At 43.1% G+C, this 21,188-nt stretch overlaps 1 protein-coding gene and 1 long non-coding RNA gene across 3 annotated transcripts in view; one reads left to right on the forward strand and one right to left on the reverse strand.

Moving 5' to 3' along the window:
* Positions 1-16,413, reverse strand: part of xrn2 (5'-3' exoribonuclease 2) — a 38,532-nt gene extending 22,119 nt beyond the window's left edge. The window contains exons 1-18 of one of the 2 annotated variants that reach the window (XM_079526835.1): positions 16,138-16,413; positions 15,028-15,155; positions 14,789-14,900; positions 13,799-13,910; positions 13,147-13,205; positions 12,514-12,603; positions 11,710-11,782; positions 11,201-11,251; positions 10,754-10,911; positions 10,057-10,131; positions 9,531-9,664; positions 8,729-8,786; positions 7,968-8,075; positions 7,390-7,434; positions 6,638-6,781; positions 5,866-5,910; positions 4,481-4,560; positions 1,475-1,610 (exon numbers count right to left, since the gene is read on the reverse strand). In XM_079526835.1, coding sequence (XP_079382961.1) covers positions 1,475-1,610; positions 4,481-4,560; positions 5,866-5,910; positions 6,638-6,781; positions 7,390-7,434; positions 7,968-8,075; positions 8,729-8,786; positions 9,531-9,664; positions 10,057-10,131; positions 10,754-10,911; positions 11,201-11,251; positions 11,710-11,782; positions 12,514-12,603; positions 13,147-13,205; positions 13,799-13,910; positions 14,789-14,900; positions 15,028-15,155; positions 16,138-16,212 — 1,683 coding nt within the window. In that variant the 5' untranslated portion in view covers positions 16,213-16,413. The remainder of the gene's footprint in view (positions 1-1,474; positions 1,611-4,480; positions 4,561-5,865; positions 5,911-6,637; positions 6,782-7,389; positions 7,435-7,967; positions 8,076-8,728; positions 8,787-9,530; positions 9,665-10,056; positions 10,132-10,753; positions 10,912-11,200; positions 11,252-11,709; positions 11,783-12,513; positions 12,604-13,146; positions 13,206-13,798; positions 13,911-14,788; positions 14,901-15,027; positions 15,156-16,137) is intronic. The other variant, XM_079526836.1, reaches the window with a different exon arrangement.
* The window catches only part of LOC306940467, a 560,182-nt gene that overhangs the window by 65,510 nt on the left and 473,484 nt on the right, over positions 1-21,188 (forward strand). The gene's annotated exons all lie outside the window — the stretch shown is intronic.

Genomic DNA, 21,188 nt, shown 5'->3' on the forward strand with positions numbered 1-21,188 from the left:
TTGGAACAAAGCATTTTTTTCCCCTTGTGGTATTGAGAGTTGGCGACTTTTTTCTCAAGTCCACAGACACAGTAAAACACCACTGTGGCGGTGGTCTTTGGTGGAATGCGCCATCGCTTCCGTTTCGTGAGCGATGTGGCTTTTAAAGCTAGAGCTCATCGGGGAAGCGTGAATGTGCTGCAAAGGCGAGCAGACACGTCCCCGCCTGTCCCCCCCGCCAGCCCCCACCCCTGAAGAGAAGGACCTCACAGTATTAATTAATTCAGAGACATCCCCACCACCCCCCGCATCTCGGGGGACTCCGCCCGCCCACTGGCGAGCATGTGGCTCGACACAGTCGCCATCGCTACGCACACAGCCCAATTACGGCACACAAATCCTCCAATGTCACCCACAGACACAGTACACACACTTTGCACTGCATTTCTATACGTGTGAGGACATCACACACACACACACTTTAGGACAGTTTGATTTTATGAATGCCATGTCTTTAACATTTTTAAACAATAACCCTAAAGCATAACACGTCAGTGTGCTGTGGCTCACAACGCCACAGCACACTGTGACGTGTTATGCTCTTCGAGATCAGGCACAACTCCAATCCTGACTCCTAAATGTCTAAGCGTAAACCAACGTGAATCTTTTCACAACTGTAAACTCTGCACGTCTTTTTTTAACGTGAGGGCAATTCTTATATCTCAAATTCTACTATACTTGCGGGGACATTTGTGCCTCACAAGCATAATACACACACACTCATGCCTAATACACCAGGGTTCTGCTGGAGAGGGCCCAGGGCTAATTATTCCATTTGGAGATAAAAGATCATTGTTTTACAACAATAAAATGATTTAGGCTGTAATGAAAAGGCAAACAATAACGGGAGTTTTTTTTTGGGGGGGGGGGGGGGGGGAGAACTGACACTGACAGACCCCAGGGAACACTCAGAAATACAACACAGTGGCTCTGTGGGGAAACCCTCTGAGCTCACAACCAAACAGAACCCTTGCGGCACTTGGACCTGTAACCAAATGGAACATTTAAGTTAAAATGCTTTACGTTAATACCAGGCCACGGCCAAGGTCGCGTGCACGCATCCGTCTGGGTGACGGCAGACTGCTGGGTGAGCACTGGCGCTTTGGCATGGGGGGGGGGTCAGATCAACATATAGAATTAATTCTGTACTGTAAAAAGAAAGCAGGGGCTCGCAAGTCACCTCAAGATGCTCCAAACTTTAGTTTGGAAAAGAAAAAAAAACCTGCTCCTTGGCTTTTAACCCAGACTGACAGTTCTGTTTCTGATCATCAATGTGTCTATACTGTTGTGTTTCTGCGGTCATTTATCGATTTAATTATACATAACGTGGAGGTCTCCTTGGCACAATAAAGTTTGTAGAATGGGCCTCCTGTCTAAATGAGTTTCTTTAATGTGCTCTATAAATAAAGTGTGTGGATGGGACTGGACAACGGACCTGGTAGTAGTACTGCAGCACCCAGCAGAGACCCTCCACGTACGACTTCACCACCTTGCGCTTGAAGTCCTCGTCGGTGTGCTCCACGTCGAACTTGGTCTTATAATATCGCTGCTTCCAGCCCTCCTCCCATAACCTGCAAAACACCACCAGCACAACAAATTATATCACTGCTTCAGGCCTGCTCCCATAACCTGTGAAACACCACTAGCACAACAAAACATTATATTACTGCTTCAGGCCTCCTCCCATAACCTGTGAAATAACCTGTGAAACACCACCAGCACAACAAAACATTATAATATCACTGCTTCAGGCCTCCTCCCATAACCTGTGAAACACCACTAGCACAACAAAACATTATACTATTACTGCTTCAGGCCTCCTCCCATAACCTGTGAAACACCACCAGCACAACAAAACATTATACTATTACTGGTTCAGGCCTGCTCCCATAACCTGTGAAACACCACCAGCACAACAAAACATTATATCACTGCTTCAGGCCTCCTCCCATAACCTGTGAAATAACCTGTGAAATAACCTGTGAAACACCACCAGCACAACAAAACATTATATTACTGCTTCAGGCCTCCTCCCATAACCTCTGAAATAACCTTTGAAACACCACCAGCACAACAAAACATTATAATATCACTGCTTCAGGCCTCCTCCCATAACCTGTGAAACACCACCAGCACAACAAAACATTATAATATCACTGCTTCAGGCCTCCTCCCATAACCTGTGAAACACCACCAGCACAACAAAACATTATAATATCACTGCTTCAGGCCTCCTCCCATAACCTGTGAAACACCACCAGCACAACAAAACATTATAATATCACTGCTTCAGGCCTCCTCCCATAACCTGTGAAACACCACCAGCACAACAAAACATTATAAGATCACTGCTTCAGGCCTCCTCCCATAACCTGTGAAACACCACCAGCACAACAAAACGTCTTATAATTCGCTGCTTCCAGCCCTCCTCCCATAACCTGCAAAACCTCATTATCCGTGCCTTTTCCTCATTCAACGGGGAGTCCTCAAGAGTTACTACAGGGCTATTTGTGTGATAAGAATAGTTTTTATTTAGTTACATCAACTACTTGAACGCCCAGTTCTTGGGGGGGGGGGGGGTGGGGGGATTGCTGATCTTTACAAGCTCAGCTCTCTAATCTTGTAGATCAGCTATTTTTGGTGGAGGGAAATAGAGCAGGCCAAGTTCCGAGCCAAAGTTTACCATGTATTGCATTTGAAGCTCATGTCCCTAAATCGCTGTTATTTGAGATTGCAATACTCACAATATGACTTTGCATACAATTGTGAGAATCATTTCCATGTTGAGAAATGTTCACACATTTTCAAACATTTGCCCAAAAGAACTATAATATTTACATTATTTGTCATATCCATTATCCAATAACAGAAATGTATCAAAGGCCAAAAAAAGAAATGTAATTTGTATTATGTCCCAACCTTCAATGCCAAAAAAGACAATTAAAATCATTAATCACAATGACTTGTGTGACAATCATCATCAAGTGAAATTTCATGATCATGAAAGCCCTATGAACGAACACACACACACCTTTGCCATCGGACAGAAACCTCCCATCTCCATATTTTTACTTAGCATTTTTCCGTAAATTAACTTCCAACTTGATCACACCACAGCGTCATACAAAAGCATCAAAAGCAGCAGATCTACAAGCTCGAAATGCAGCTCGACGTGCTGCATGTTGAGCTTGTGGATCTGCTACTTTTGATGCTTTTCAATGTGAATCGTGCAAAGTAACAGTTTAGTACATGCGAGGTTTCCACCAGACAGAGATAATCAAGGAGCCCCAGGTAGCATCTGTCTCGTCGGTGGTGGGGCTGTGAGGCCCGTGGGGAACGCCCGGCGACAGGCCGGAAAGCCTCCATGAATACCAATTTAGCCCCACGGATTTAGGAGGCTTTAGTGAAACATGTCGCAGAGGAATTTGGACAGAACATGACTGCTTTGCATGTTAATCACGTCCAGGGGGGTGGGGTGTTGATGATTGGGGGCACTGGAGCAATAAAATGCCATGTACACAGAGGTGAATCATTTTGGACATGTATACACGTTAAGTGTTTCTTCTACTCTTATTGCTTTTAGGGGAGCAATGGTTAATAGAACTAATCAATTTAATCGATAATCGGAAATCAATTTCAATAAAATAACATTTCTAAAATAGCGAAGACACCAGAGCTTGTACATCGGCTATTTTGTATTTGATAAAAGGAAAACAATCTCCTCGATGTGTTGATATATAATTAATTCTAAATAATTAACACATTTGACCGAATAATCACTACGGAAAGAACCAATAGTTGCAGCCCCAATTGCCTGCAGAAATTTCACGACGCAGCTTCATGGACACAGGACACAACAGAACTAATTTTCTCTGCTGTTTAGAGTAAATGCACCATCAGTGAAGCCATCTAGGTAGTCTGCTGATGGTCAGATTGTTAAAACTTTAACCCATTTTGGGCGGGAACAACTTTGTGATTTAAGCATTATGTTCTACTTTAGCTATTGAAAAATAGCAGATCAAAAAGCTCATAGGCACAGAGTGCCTCGCTATGAGCTTGAAGTTCTGCTATCTTTTGAAAAATCGGGGGAAATGTGTTGCAAATCTTTGAATATATATTCTTTCAGAGAGAGCGTTCTTAACTCAAATCTTTGCTTCTGGGGTGCGGGGGGGTCACTGGAACAACATATTTTCAGATGGGGGTTGGGTTAAAAGGAAGATTATGCACAGCTGTGATTTTGCACAAGTGGCTATGTGGTTAGTGTCTGGCCCTGAGAATGCGTGGGAAGTTGGACGTGGGAGTTTGAGTCCGGATCACACCCAAAGACGGGACCCAATGCCTCCCTGCTAGGCACTCAATAACAAGCCACCAATTGAATGTTAACAGACACAAACCAGCCCAAAAACACCTGAGAGTGTGGGTTGAAAGTGGGTTGACGCACCTGACGTTGTCTTCAGGTTCAGGCTCGCTGTCGCTGTCCTCCGCTTTCCTCTTCACTCCTTTGCCATCTGCACTGTCACCCTGCACGGCACCAACCAAAAAACATGTTCAAAAACCAGCAGATATACAAGCCCAAAACATGTCGCAGGGTGATGCATTAAATTATAGTTCAATTCCTTCAAAAGAAAGTGTGTCTAAATTAGTGGGAAGTACTTCTGTGGCCTACTGGCAGCGTGTACAAGACATTTGGCACCGATAGGTCAAGGGGTTTTCTAGATTAGCTCCAGATACACATACTCTCAGGCAGCTAGACTCATGTAATGGGAAATTATAAGACAGTGGTGCATATTCCAAAGATATGTTATGTCATAGACCAGAGGTTCTCAAAAATATTTCATGTCAAGGAACTCCTAATTAATATGGATTTGGCTGTGGTGGGCCCCCCCCAATCTGAAAAGATTTGGAGCTACGGACCCCCATAGCCCCATTTATGCTGTTCAAAAATATTCATGCACATTGTCACGCCGTTCCCATGTGCATCATTCCATTTTTGTATTAATTTCAGATTTTCTTTTCAATTTACCATGAACAGTTGTGTTGTTTCTTGTTTTTTCGTCTTTTTCATTTGTGTAAGTAGTGTATTTTGTATGCTTTATCATAAAATCATTAAAAAAACAATTAATGACCAAAAAGATAGTTTTCCCCTCTACATTGATTTACCGTTTATGCAACCCCAAAATAAATTGACATTTAACTGAAATGCAGTCAGTCTGCGATACAGCCTATCGCCACAAGATGGCTGTACTTGATGGAGAGTTGAAATCGAATCACTACTTTGGTCTGTTGTAATACATTTAATTTTTCATCTTGGTGTTCCTCCTTTTAATAGAACTGTTATGTGGTCCGCACCTCAGCAACATTGGTCTCTCCATTCATTTGTGAGAATGTCATCCTCCTACCAAGTCTGTTATAAAGTCTGCCAGTCCTAGCGTTCTTTGAAAAGGACTTTCTCCTAGGCAGCTCACACTGCGGATCAAACATCCTTTTTTTCCTCACTGTGTGGAAAGCTGCAGCACATGCGCTGTCCCTGCATGCTGTATAGCAAAAGCAGCTATAAGATCCCAGGCTGTTCCGTCAATTTGCTTCAAGCTCACTCAATTTGAAGCCATTCTAGAGTGGGTTTATTATTTCTTTAGAATTGGATGTATTGCAGTCGATAGCAAACGCTTTGCTTAAGCAGAGCTTGCAGATTGACTTATGAAAGTAGACCGTAAAACAGCCCCACCTTACTTATTATAGTTACAAAGTCGTGTTAATATTCTCTTTTGTATTCCTATTCATGAATATGAATAGGAGTAAAGGTGAAACATTTCAAAGTGTTCGTACCTGTCCTCCACTCTTTATCATGGCTTTCAGAGACTGGGCTGCATCCTGGACAACCATGAATGAACCACATCAAAATTATTATTTGACAATCATATTTATGACCGTTCGAAGATACAAGCTCAAGCTTATAGAGCAGCTATTTTGGAACAATGTTGTGCAAATGTCGACAAATCCTCTCTTATGGACGGGCCCTGGCACAAAGTATAGTCTGCGGCTTAATACATATGAATTTGGGTTGCCTTGACATGAAAATGTTTGAAACCACTGTTGCACTACAATTCCAATGTCCACAATTTTTCAGTTTGTAGAGCTACTTTACAAGTGCAAGATCAGAATGAGCAAATTAAACAAACTCTAGTCAACAAAGTAAATAATCACATAACTAAATGGAGTGCATAAAGAACACCCGTAGTGCCTCAAAGATACGAGGTTAACAAGTACACAATGAACCTAGCATCTATCTAACCCATTCTGGGCGGGAAACCCTTTTGGCGTTTTAAACATTATGTTATAATTTAGCTATTGAAAAATAGCAGATCTACAAGCTCATAGCGCGCCACCGAGTGGCGCGCTACGAGCTTGTAGGTCTGCTATTTTTGAAAAATCGGGAAAATATTTCAGAAAACTGGAGGATTTAGAAGATTTTTTTTAAATTTTGAGGTCAGGCCTTAATGGGCTAAACACCATGCCATCTACTGGAAATGTTCTGTGCATTTGTGGTGGAGAGACACGAGTCTAAGAAGCTACAATGAGCGTATCTGAATGCGTGTACCCTGTTGTGCTGCTCGCTGGGCTGCGTCCTCATGCCGTAGGCCTGTTGCCGGGCGTTATGCACAGCCCCAGGTCTGTCTCTTCCACCCAGGGCCTGGGGGGCAAACTGACCCGTGGTCAGGTAGGCTGGAGCCTGATGCTCGGCCTGCACAAACAAAACAGAAAACGATGGCTTATACAGGAACTGTTGAACATTTATACTAGGAACAGTTAATCCAACTAATTGATTTAAATCCATTATAAATAAATAACATAATTGATGAATCATTGATATGCATTATGAGCAAAGATACAATAAAATCACACCTGTGTGAAGTGAGTGGTGCAACTCCATGTGGTTCGAAGCAGTAGAGAAATGAGAGTTACCATATGGGGGTCTCCGGGGGTCCCCCGGAACATCCACCCCCCCAGGAACGCGCCCAGGGGGGGCGGGCCTATTCCGGCGAGCCGCCCCACGTCCGAAACGGTCCCTCTACTGTACTGTCGCTGTACTGTACTGTACTGTACTGGCACACCCAAAATCATCATATATACAGTTAATATGTGCGTTAGGTTGCGCACAGGTGGTGAAAAACAGCCATGCTGTTGTCGTGCTCATACCCACCCAGGCAGGCAGGCACCCACACACATAGCTCCTTAAGGGAGTGGTTGCACCACTCAAAGTAGAAACACACTACTCCTTTATTGGATCAAGAAGCTCAACTGTACAGTTGGGGTGGTGTTTAGATCTTAATACGTCAGTCTGTTACTCACCTTCATTCTTTTCTTCTTCTCCTTCATCCTCCTCTTGAAGCCTTCCTAAAAGATAGGGAAAGAAATGGGGGGGAAAACGGTAGGAGTTCAAGGTCACCGAAACGTATGGTCTTTCACAGGGTCCAAAATGGTGCTAGGTGATATAACTTCATATCAACATCACGATTATTTAAAACTTTTGCCTCGATTACGTACGTCGTGAAACTAGTCGGCAATTAGTTCCGAATATCGATTTGGCAATATCTTCAGTTAATTGCCCAGCCCCAAATTCCAACATCTTGAAAAGAGCAACGCTGTCCATACTGGGTTCTTTTCTCCTGTAAAAGTGGTGGGGGGCCTCTATACTAACCAATCATTTCCCCCTCTACTACAGGGCTTTTCAGCTCAAGACCCAAAAGATGAATTTGGTGTCTTCCTCCCCCCGGGTCCCAAACACATTATGAATGAATCACATAAGCCCCAAAGAGAAAAGGGCAGATATACAAACATTGTGAGCTTGTAGATCTTCTACTTTCGCAGAATGTTCAGCCCAATCATATTAGATAATCCGTTAGAAGTCCCTTAAAAGCATGTCTTACGTCATCCTGTTTGCGTTTCCTGAAGATGTTGTCTTCAGCCACACCGACTGCCTGCATGATCAGCTCAACTCTCTCCAGGTTGACAAAGCCGTTATGCGTCAGGTAGCCCTGACACACACACACACACACACACACACACACACACACACAGCTGGTCAGCACAAGTAAGGATATACATTGATACAATAAAGCAGCTTTTTCTGTCAGTGCTCCATTTGATTGGAACGAACTCCAAATATCCCTAAAAATCTGATCACTGCCTTCCCTAGGTCAATTCAGGGAAATGATTTCTAGCACTTTTACTCAACAATGTAACAGTTTTAATTGATTCTCATCTATCCATTAGTTATTTTATTTTTTACACTTTCTGTTTTACAATTCATATATTTGATATTGCTGTATTTGTGTCTTTTTGTTTTGTATTTCGGCTACATTGAAAATGAGGGCCTGCCCCTCAATTGTACTCAGAGTTTAAATAAAGGTTATGATGATGATAACAGCCTTGCCAAGCCATGAGACCCACAGGTCAGGAGTCGATCTCAGAGCTTGAAATTGCGACAATTTGTTGCAAATGCGTCCGAAATTGAATCTGTGTGACCAGGGAATGGAACCCCGACCTACCAGTCTCAGGGCAGACAGTCCATCCACAAAGCCACTGTATTTATCAGTGAGGCTAATGTTTAATGAGTATTTGTTTATATTGCATTGTCTATATAGTTTCTTCATTTAGACAATCAGTACACACTGCAGATGATACTTACTCCAGTTTTGTGTACCACGTCTTTGTAGATGCCCACCAGTCTGTCTATTGCCCCCTCCCTGAAATAATAAAACACAACAGACCAACTTAGACATTCTTATTCAACCGTTCAGATGAAGATTTTTTTTTAATTGCCAGAGAAACAAATGGGTCATTACAGCAACAGAAAATAACTCCACTACAAGCACATGGTGCATTGTCATCTGCTACTGTCATGATTTTCATCTATAATGATATTCGCAAAATATGGAGGGACAGCAGGTTGAAATTGACTGTGCGTATACTGCGTAATGTAGTTTCCTTTTCCAAAAGGTAGCATACCCATTTCCCTCAGATTCATTTGACTGGCTCAGCAGCAGATGCGACCCGGAAACACGCATGACGTTTTCAAATGCCGTTTCCACTTCAAATGGGCTGCCTTAGTGCCTAGCCAATCAAATTAAGCTAAGGGAAACCCAGAACAGAAAAATCGGTATGCCACCTTCTGGGAACCTGGGACAACATTTATCCAGTTTTATCTTTTATCACTTTTATTTTACTTTAACCATAATGTTTTTGGCTATTCAAACATCTTGACAAATGTCGCAAATCTTTGAAAATGTACATTTTTAAAGCGAACATTTTTAACTTTGCTTATGGGTGTCCCTGGAACAAAATATCTTGATGGGGGTCGGTGGCCAAACATTTTGGGGGTCCTCGACATGAAAAACTTTGAGAAACATAACTACAGAAAACTGTCTACAAATGTCTTCCAAATCCTAAGATCGCAATTGGTTGAAATTGAAAACCCAACTCCGACTCACCTGATCTCCAAGGACGGTAAGTGAGGGAGGAAGTCGTTGCCGACGAAGAAGCACATGAACACCCAGTCATCAACACTTCTCTCAAAGTCGAAGGGGAACGGCAGGCTGGCCATGGTCAACTCTTTCTCCAGATACTGCACAAGGAAAGAGTGAACTCCCGTTTTATTTACTTAACAATAAGCAATGTCCTCTATTCAAATTGTATTATTGGAGTAATGGTGCAAAAGTAAAGAGGGTATGCGTGTGGCATCATCATCATCATACCCGGAAGATATGCGGGAGCACCTACATAGTGTCAAAAACTACTTTGTGGCCTTGACAGCCCATATATACAAACAGAAAAGTCTATCTGATTGCATTGAACAACGTTATACTTGATGTGATTTGCCACTCACTGTATGCGCATACTCTATAGGTATCAAAATATTCGTCTCAAAGTACGCATGGTGCAGACTATCCCACTTCACAATATGGACGCTAGGTTGGCAGTGTGCTCCGTGCGTGCGTGTGTGTGTGTCTTCCATACCTCGCGCAAAACACACAGTCTGATGAAGATGAACTCCTGTTCAGATACTGGCATGGTGCCTGCAAACTCGTCGTGCTGGAATAATGAACAGTAAAGGACAAGGTCAGAGAGAGGATCCACTGAAGAGCATGACACGTTTGTTTTCTGTTATGTTGCTTGTGGGATCTTAAAGAATAATGCTTTAATAAAATATCCGAACAAAATGTAATATAGAATGTGTAAGCTCTCTCGCGCTACATCTAGAACTGGCTTGCATGGCTTGCATGGTTTTCCTCCGGCATCAGTGTATGAATGTGTGTGAATGAGGGAATGTAATGCATCTCTAAATGCACACTTAACCATTTACTGATAGTTTTTTTCTCTCTCAATACCGATTCCAATCGGTCAATACTGAATACCGATCAGATAAAACAGTATAAATCAGTAGTGCAAAATCAACTGAAGCATTCAATCAAAATAATGTATGACTGTAAATGACACCATATCATGTGTAGCGTTACCACTTGTAGCATTACCAGCATTTTAGGCAGCTCTTCCTATACTGGTATGATATTGGTAACAACACTACATAAGGACTGTGGATATACTGGCCAGTTCCCAGCTTTTAAAGCGTGTGTATGAAGCAGCCAGGGCGATGCTGAAAAAGAGCAGTCATGTTCAGCAAACCTCCCTTGGATAAATACAAAATAATAATCACCTCTCCTTGTTTCTCCCGGGCCGCTCCCGAGCAGTCTTTAAGCTCATGACCCATCTGATTACACAGAGGACAGGGCCGAGGTTGGTTGGGTTTAAACTCCTCTCTGATGATGGTGAAGTTCGGCTCGTGAGTAGCCAGGCCCAGCATGATCAGATCAGCTGATTAAATAGCAAAGGACATAATGGACATTAGAAACAAAATAAGTTAAAGTCGTTACTTTTCAGGAAATTGAACTAAAACCAAAAGTCAGGTAACTCGGGTTAGGAAGAGAAAGGCTATCAATCAATCTCGGGAAACTTGTGTTAAGTAGTGTATGTGTAAGGTCTATGTTTACACAACTGTGACAAGGTTTTCTAAAGTGCGACGAATTTTGGAAAAATACAGCTGCTTAAGCATGACAATGTGACTTGGTGAGGGAGTTCAGCGTGTGCAGTGGAGGTGGCTTACCGTCAGCTCCACACAGGCAGTGATGCGTGTTGGGGTCGTGGTTGGGCTGCGCTGTAGAAGGAAATACACAGGCGAGTCACAAAAACACAATCTCAGACAGGATTTTATTTTTGATACTTTTGTTTTGTTTTTGATGCTATCCCCACACGTGCAGTGGTGACAAATTGAGATGCTATTCAGAGAAACCAGCGACATCAAGCTACAAAGTGAAGCCAGACACAATAAGGTTGAGCTAGACTCAACCTTTTCTAGCTCTCCAATGAGGCAGTGACATGTCAATGGTAAATGGAAGAAACCCCACTTGCCATTAATCAGTTCCCTCTGCCATTTAACCCCACCCTTTTTCATTCATGCAGTTTGGCTTGAGCAACACTTAACCAGCACTTGTCAGTATTATCGCCACAAAGACGTTGTGCAGATAATACAGTTGTGCAGATAATACACATAATTTTTGTGCTTGTGATCCAATCTCTACACTGTGGCAAAAAACCATTCAACTCCTACAGTACCTCTCTGTCTTCTGACGTAGTCCATGATCTTGTGCTCTCCCTCTCCAGGAACACTGGCATCGGACAAGATCACCTGAAAAGACAAACACACGCCAATGAAGGGCCATCTTTGCTGACCACCCCTAGTGCAGTGGACCCCTAAATGGATGTCTTTAGCCACAGAACGCCATCTGAAAAGATCTTGTGCCAGAGACCTTAGTAACCGATTACAGAATGCACAAAAAAGGCAGTGAAGAAGACTCCGCGATTTACCCCCGTGAACCGGAAGTAGTAGGCCATTTTCAAGTTGGAACCAATCTAGGGATTGTACATGTATTATATCTACAAGCTCATAACGCGATGCAATGTGAGATTTTGGATTCGCTATTTTTTAATAGCCAGCCAAAGTACAGAATACGGTTTAAATGGCTAAAATGACGTTGATGCTATATTAAGTAATTTTGGCCCCAGGGGTTCGTTCCCCAGACCCCACTTTGAGAACCACTGCACTAAGTGGTCTCCAAAGCCTCATTTACATCCCGTAGTACATTGACATTGCTTACTGAACACACGATTTTCACATATCGCTGTTGTCTTAAGAAACGTCTTCTCTGAATTTTTGCTTAGTTTCTTCGTAAATTAACGACCTACTTGATTATACTACAGCATCACATAAGCATTGTGTGACACTGACGCTTAATTTGTGTCTAAATTAAGCTTAATTCAGATACAAAAATACAAATACATACAAAAATGATAAATATGTGTTTGGTGCTGGGTGTGCATGGTTACTAGAGTAAGTGGGGGGTGCTGAGCTGGACTCACTGTGAGGTTACGCCATCCTGGGTCGTTGCTCAGTCTGTCTGCGCAGTAGTAGCGAAGACAATTTGCGAGGTTGTCCATAAACTCTGTTCCCTAGAGAGACATACACACAAAATTATGTCAAGATACTGAAATTCACCATGAACTGTTCTGTTGAATAATCATATTAAAAACCGTTTTGTTTGGCAAGTTAGGAATACGGTGAAACGCTGGCATCTGTGCTCTAAAACAAATTATAAACTTGATGCTTTAATCCTTTTGATAGATATATACAAATATATGTTCATGCTCGTCAATAAAAAGACATCAGAAATCTATACCATTACACCACAGCTATGGATGACGTTTAGCCCAAACCACACCAATTATTCGCCATGCAACTCCTTAAGTCACGACAGAATGGTGCTTTAACTTATCAGACCGCTACGACAAACGCTAAAAACGTTTGTTGCCCCGAACGGTTAGCTCAACCGTCTGGGCACCTAGGCTGCCCAGACGGTTGTCTGTCTGTCTACCGTCACTATCAATAAAGGCATAAAAAGCACCAAAAACAAAATCTTTAAAAAAAAGAAAAAGTATTTGCGTCTCGAATCATTGGTGCGGTTTGGGCTTACGGAATGTATTTGTCCAACTTACTGGAGTGATGCAGTTGCTGTCAAACCTCTCCTTTATCTCCTGGGGTGGCAGGTACCCTCCTGAAGATGGTAGAAATCAGCAGTAGAGTTAAGTGTAATTGGAGGATTAAGCAGACTGGGTGCATTAGCTCATTAGTTGCCACTTTGAACCTTAGTACCCTCAATTTTCTTTGGGGGGGGATATTAATTGAAAATAGCCATCTACAAGCTTGTAGATCGTCAATTTTCATCAAAGAGAATTGGCGTAGAAGGAAAAAGAGCAGACCAAGTACAGAGCCAAGTCGGATTAGAGTATAGAGGGTTTAAGAAGTGGTCTCAAGTCTGTCAGGGAAGGAACAAACATTGCAGTCCTAAAACACTATATACCTAAGATGAACGTGGTCGCCCAGGGTTCTATACTTGGTCTTCTCCTTTTTCACCACTCTACAGTGTACACTAATTCTTGTCGCCACGAATAGCCGATCTACAAGCTCAGAACTTTTGCCCCAGAACACGGAAGCTAGCGTTCATGTGGTAAAAGATAAATAGAAGATAAAGATAAAACAGAATATCCAGAATAAGACTGCAACTGGGATATGAGTCAATATTTCAGACACAGATGCAATGTAACCAATACAGCAAATTTCATCGAATTAAAATAAACACATGCGTGCCTTTCTGGATGATCTCCTCTCGCACTTTCTCCTTCTCCTCCGTTAGCTCCGCCCCCTCTTTGGAAGCACGGAATCTTCTGGAGCGCTGTTGGTTCATCTTGGCACGAGGAGCCTGGTCAGGGTTCAGGAAGAAAGCGCATCATTAGCTGCGTTTACATGGACACCTTTCTTCCAATCCGATTCAAATAAACCCGATTGAAGGTTTTGGATCAAGTGTTTACATGGGGCAAGTTCAATCCGATCAGGTGTTTACATGTGCCCACTTTTAATCAGGTTATCTGTGTGTCTAATGAAATCAGACCCATCTGAACAGAGTGGTGATGTACTCAGGGGCGGCCTTAAGGATCGGGAGGCCCCGTTCATGACGTCATCATTTTAATTATTATCAAAAAAAAAAAAACTGTACTCAGGGGCGGCCTTAAGGATTGGGAGCATTGCTCCGGGTAGTATCGACAACCTCCTTCCCCAGCAGCGATGCGATTTTTAAATCCAGCTCCGTTGAGCCTCCATTATAACAGAATTTTCAAAGCACCGTATCTCCAAAGGTTAGAGAGCTGTCCATGGTGCGCCACCGCGCACCGGACGATCGTAAATCATCTGTGAGTTAGTATCGCACCTCATCGAAAATGTAGCTGGTTGTACTGCTAGCTAAAGGCTGTGAGCTGTGTTTTCTGGTGTTGTTCCCCTTCCGGAAGCCCCCCCCCCCTTCCTGTTTAACCTGGAAACAATTCCAGGTCCGTATAATGGGAGCAGACACTTGGCACATCTGCAGTCACAGCATTCGAACACTAGATGGCAGTCAAAGATTTAAGGTAAACCAAATATCGATTGTGGACTAATTGAACATTTGCATCCTTAATACACATTACATTTGCACCATACATCTTCCAAAATATAAATATTGGGGCTTGCTTGAACAGGTTTCAGTCGATGACAGTCGGGTAATAGTTCATCTAAACCTTGTTAAATGGAGTCTGCTTCATTACTCACCACTCCATCTATAGCCATGTAAAGGACCCTCCTGGGTCGGACAATGTTGATCAGGCGATCAATGTACTCAAAGATGAGGACCATCATCTCGTCTTCATTTTTCGGTGCAGGCCTGCAGGCAAATTTAAAAAACAGAACTCATTACTTCTAACAACATAATGAGGTTTCAACACTGACAGATGATTTCACAATTTAATGGGTTTCAAAGAAGGAGCAGAGATCATTGTTCGGGGACTGACTTGTCCTCAGGGTGGCTGCAGGGGTGGATGATTCCATTCATGTCCAGGTACAGGTTATCAAACTCCACCTCGTTGGGATTGGGCTTGCTGGTGTCCACCGGAACTCGGACTCCATTGCAGTCCTTCGACTGTGGAGAGAAAATATTTAAAATATAAATGATATGTAATTACAAGCAAAATAAAATCACCCCAAAACATAATGTGTACGTTCAGAAATGCAATTCAAATGGCGAAAGCTGTGTTGGACCAGTTGAAGGAATTCTGGTTTGGCCAAACCCCGAATTAGGGCATAGTAGTGACACTGGCGGACATTTTGAGGTGCCACAGATCAAAGGCCCATTCGTTTTTTTCCAGAGATTTCCAAAAATATTTATATAAATGTTAAACCTGAAAGTTAAACCAAGCCATCCAGGCTTCTGGTGAATCATGGCCATGTTACATTTGATTCATACATTCAAATATTGGAAAAGTGCAAGATAAAAAAAAGGTATTTATTAAAGTTAGTAGTATATTATAATATAATACAAGGCCGCCACTGCTATGTCCCAATTGTCCCATGCCCGTATGTGTCTCAAAGAAGACATGGAAAACAATGGCTGTTAGCCATTGCCTTAGTGGCGGGGCTAGTAACTAGCCTCGCCATAAAATAACAGTATAAGACAATAAGACATGTCTTTACTTTATGACCTAGCCTCCTACACCTAGAGTACTTCACACAATTGCTTTCACGTTATGTGGTGGGTGCTTTAAATAATGTATCACAATTGTCAAGGTTTTGTAAACACTGGGAGTTAGGGTTGAGATTATGTGAATACAACCCGAATGTAATAATCAAATTAATGTACGTTCAAAACAATCGCGCAATGGGCCTTTTCATATTTCTGATGCCAAGCTAACCCTAGCCCAACCGGCTAGCTAGCTGGCGTTAGTTCCAAGGCGAGAAACAGCTTGTAATTTTAACTGTATTCCATTATACAATAACACTACGAGCCACGTCGCGATGAAGGGAGGAATCCAAATAAAGTCCATTTAACTCTAATAACAACAACAAAACAACGTGGGTGAGCGACGCGAGCGGGCAGCGCGTCCTGTTATTAGCATGATGCTAACCTTCTCCTCCAGACAGTGGACGACGATGGACGAATACTTTCTGCTCAGCCAACGGAAGAAGGCCGGGACTCCCATCTATCTCCGCGGGGACTGGTGCGATAACAAGCAGGAGGAAAAAACAACCCGGACGGTCTAAGAATGTTTGTTTTAAACCAGTACACTAGCAGTTCGTTCAAATGTTGTTGGACGCATAGATTACTAGCAATGTGATAACATGCTGCTGCAGTGCTGCCGGTCCACTCTGATTGTTCTTCCGGGTCACTGTCTTTTCTTCTTCTTCTTCGTGGGGTTTTATGGCGGTTGGCATCCAAGAAGTTGCATTACCGCCCCTTTCTGTTACCATTACTTTACTATCGGCTGATGATTATGTCACGCGCATACCCTCTATTGAGGACCAATTATATGAAGATAGGTTGAAAATGGGTGAAGTGGTCCTTTAGTTTAAACAATATTAATTGGTTTCTACCAATTAATATTGTTTAAAGGACTGAGGGAAAACTCAAACATTTAGCAAGCACAAAATGTTGTGTGTTGGTCTCTTGATCTCTTACTAGTTTGCTTCTTGCCCATGGTACACAGATTGGAGATGGCCTCGTTTGAGTTAACCAATTAGGTAGCTTGATGACAATGTAACAATTGTGTAATTAAACTGAGGTTTGCCAAACATATTTCTTCTTTGCTGTAAAACGTATGATACTTCACCAGTAATTTATGAAACTGTTATAAATGAATATATCGTAATAGAATAGTATTACTGTATTTATTGCTATCCATTGAAATTAGTGATTTATGAGTGATTTGGGTCAGCATCTCTGCTGTCGGGTTTCTGTTGCTCTTTCAGGAAATGAAAAATATACATTTTTCAGGAAATTAAGAAAACCTTATATTTTTTAAAACAAAGCAATACAGCCTCATCAAAGTTGGTGTTGTGAGTTTATATATTGTCAATTACTTCCATGAGAGGTGGGAGAGGTGGTGGAGTTAGTTGCTTTAGCAGACATTTTGAGGGTCCAATGGAGTTAGGAGGTTTTGTCCAAAGCACTTTTTACTACTTTCCATTGGTTCAATCTTTTCTCAAAAACCTCAAACATGGAGTTATGAGGTTTCCTCCCGACAGCAACGATATTATGGTTGTGTTCCTTCTGTTTGGGTCAGCCACGGTTCCTTCTGTTTGGGTCAGCCACGGTTCCTTCTGTTTGGGTCAGCCACGGTTCCTTCTGTTTGGGTCAGCCACGGTTCCTTCTGTTTGGGTCATCCACGGCTGCCCGACTGTTTGGGTCAGCCACGGTTCCTTCTGTTTGGGTCATCCACGGCTGCCCGACTGTTTGGGTCAGCCACGGTTCCTTCTCTTTGGGTCATCCACGGCTGCCCGACTGTTTGGGTCAGCCACGGTTCCTTCTGTTTGGGTCATCCACGGCTGCCCGACTGTTTGGGTCAGCCACGGTTCCTTCTCTTTGGGTCATCCACGGCTGCCCGACTGTTTGGGTCAGCCACGGTTCCTTCTGTTTGGGTCATCCACGGCTGCCCGACTGTTTGGGTCAGCCACGGTTCCTTCTGTTTGGGTCAGCCACGGCTGCCCGACTGTTTGGGTCAGCCACGGTTCCTTCTGTTTGGGTCAGCCACGGTTCCTTCTGTTTGGGTCAGCCACGGTTCCTTCTGTTTGGGTCAGCCACGGTTCCTTCTGTTTGGGTCAGCCACGACTGCCCGACTCACAACAATGAGATGAAAGGTGGGTTCAATTCCTGTGACAGGAATCTATTTCAATTGAATCACACCAACTGTGTCTCTAACCAACTCAGCGTCTCAGTAACTGGTGGCGTAACTGTAAATGTAAAGTTAAATTAAACTTTTTAAAATAAAAAGGTACTTCCTTGGCCTACTGGTGTACATGCTTAATAAACTTTGTGCCGATCGGTCCAGCTGGAATGCAAGATTATTAGCCCCGGACACACGCATGCACGCACGCACGCACGCACGCACGCACGCACGCACGCACGCACGCACACACGCACACACACACACACACATCATGTGGATGGCAGAGTTCACAACTATAACAAATACGGTGAACAATATTATAATTATAGTTGTAAAGTTGCCACGGCTCCAAAAACAGTCAGCGATGCTTTTTGTGGATTTTATTTCTCCCAATTAACTCCAACTCCAGTGCAGATATGAACACTGAACAGTGAAAAAATATCAAACAGCTAAAATAATACTGGCCAAAAATCAATGATCATGAAATGGGCCCTAGCAGCTCTCTCACTGGGCTGTCAGCATGTCGCCTGCCCGAGCATAACTGACTTAAGGCCCAATCCCAATTGCTTCCCTCAAGCCTTGAGCCCTGAACCCTCATTGACTTTAGTGACGTCAGCTGTAAGTGCTTGAGGGTGAGAGGCTGCAAGGGCTCCAAATTGTTGTGAAAGAAACGGGACAGCACTTTGAAGATCAGTCCGCCATTCATGACAATTTGCATCACTTTATAAAAACTGTCCTTATTCACAGCCAGTGCCTACCTACATGCTTGGCCTATTTATACATGTCTATCACGTCTATTTTAGTACTTAAGATGATCGTTTTATTATTAGTTTCATAAATACACTTTCCTGCATGTGTGATGTAATATTCATATTTAATAATATTCATTATAAATTGAATTTCCATATACTTTTACTTATTTGCTCATTAGTCATTTCTCATCATGTTTCCCTTATTATTGTTATTAAATATATAGCCTATCTTTCCATTCCGTCTCCCTTTGAGAACAGTGAGAAAGCACTATTGTGTTTGTTGACATTAAATTAGTTGACACTAATTTGCATACTTAAATGATTGACGTTCGGAGGATCCCCCTCATTCCCCTGGTAACGCTATGAACTGTGGGTAATTTCTTTGCCAAAGTCAGCCAAAGTCAGCATCGATGCTGACTTTGGCAAAGGGCACATAAAGGGGCGGGGCTGAGCCCTCACTGACTTACCGATTTCAAATGGGACATCCCTCAAGCCCTCGCAGACTTCACATGAACGCGCAGCTAAGGCCCAGGCCACACGTATATGGGTCTTTTGCAAAAAGACCCATATTCTCATTCTCATATTCTCAAAAGACCCATTTCTCTGTGCGTTTGGGCCTTTCAGCCACACGCAAACAGCGTTTTCGGCCACTCAAACTGAGGTTTTTTGAAACGGATAAATAAGTGAAGATTTTCGCGGTGTAGTCATGCCAAACGGAGCTTTTGAGAAACGATGATGTCACCGCCACCGCCCACATGCAGCTTGTCAAGCAGAGGTCCTCACAAGTATAGGTAAAACACTGCCAGCCCAGTCCTCAGCGCAATGGCCTTGAGATTTTACTCGTGCTATATTCAGATAATCTTCAACCGATTGTTATAATTCGAAGTGGTATATATTCCGTGAAGTTTATATTTTCATTGGGTGTACAAGTCATGTTTTTAATATGCCTTCATCAAATGATATAGAGAGATGGTAGGGTAGTGCCCAAGCCCTTATAGCCATGCAGCCTATATGATCTGTGGTGCACTTGCTAGGCCTACACTCTCAATTAGGGATTTTCCCAGAGGTTAATTTCACTGATGTGTACAACCTTTATTCAAATAGTTGAATTTGTATTGGTGCCGAGTGCGAAGCCAATAGGTTAATTGCGGACCGCTACAGATAAACTGTGGATATTAACCTACCAATAAGGACCCAGGCCAAATGCCATTGCGCAGTAGCCTACACCAACAAGTCTATGCGTGGTGTGTGCATAGCCGCATGTGAAACTATATCGTGCTGTATTTTGCATCATGGTCATGGTCATGTGAGGAGAGAGAGAGAGAGAGGGTGCAGAGAGAGAGAGAGAGGTGTGAATGGAATCGCATCGTGCGTGCGCATTATGGCACATCTCTCATGTTTAGGGCGCACCATTGACTGCATGTCACTGTGCCTACATGCTGACAATGTGCGCATGAACTTGTATTAGCCTACATTATAACGTGACATTTATTATACAGCTCGAAAATATAGCCACTCTACAAGCTCACAACTGGTTGTGGACACTTCTATAGGTCTGACTCTGCTATTGCATTTCCAAATGGAGGTCACATGGTTTGACCCAACATTGTGTTGTGTGAGGGGGAGGGGCGGACGACTGCGCCCCTCCCCCTCACACAACACAATGTTGGGTCAAACCATGTGACCTCCATTGGAAATGCATTGGGCCGCTGGGCGGCCATGACACAACACAGAGAATTGCACAGAGAATTGCATGAAATTCTTTCATGCAATTCTCTGTGCTCGTTGGGTGTTGTGTCATGGCCGCCCAGCGGCCCAATGCATTTCCAATGGAGGTCACATGGTTTGACCCAACATTGTGTTGTGTGAGGGGGAGGGGTGCATTCGCTGCGCCCCTCCCCCTCACACAACACAATGTTGGGTCAAACCATGTGACCTCCATTGGAAATACATTGGGCGGCCATGACACAACACAACATGCATCCAACGAGCATCCAACGAGCACGAGAATTGCATGAAAGGTGTGAGCTCAGCCTTAGTCAGTGAGGGCTCATTGAGTCAGCAAGGGAGTGGATTGGGATTGGGCCTGACTCTGCCTGCAGTCTCCCTTTTATAGGAGAGGATCCTACCACACACAGAGAACCACTTAACTCAAATCAGCTGATCTACAAGCTCACACGTATCATAATGAACATGAATAAGTAACCAATTAAATAGATGTTCTATTTTAGACTGAACATCATTTAAGTTTGCATCCAGTTCGAAAGATAATTAGACATACTTTGCTCATCACCATTGTGAAACACCCCTACTCCTCAGCAGTACTTGGCACCCTCTTAAACTGAATGGTTGAGCCAGAGCCCTGCTCTGGTTCAGCAGTTCAGATTCAGACAGAAGAGTGCCAGCACTGCAGACTAGTGCAGAGGCCATACAGGTGACAAACAATGAGCAAACACTGGTTACAATAAACGTAATGTTTTACCCTGCAAGTCTGTGTGTATCATTTCATTTGTGCATCATCGTGAAACATTGATATCATTG

This window comes from Electrona antarctica, assembly GCF_951216825.1.
Source record: "Electrona antarctica genome assembly, chromosome: 17".
Taxonomy (NCBI): Eukaryota; Metazoa; Chordata; class Actinopteri; order Myctophiformes; family Myctophidae; genus Electrona; species Electrona antarctica.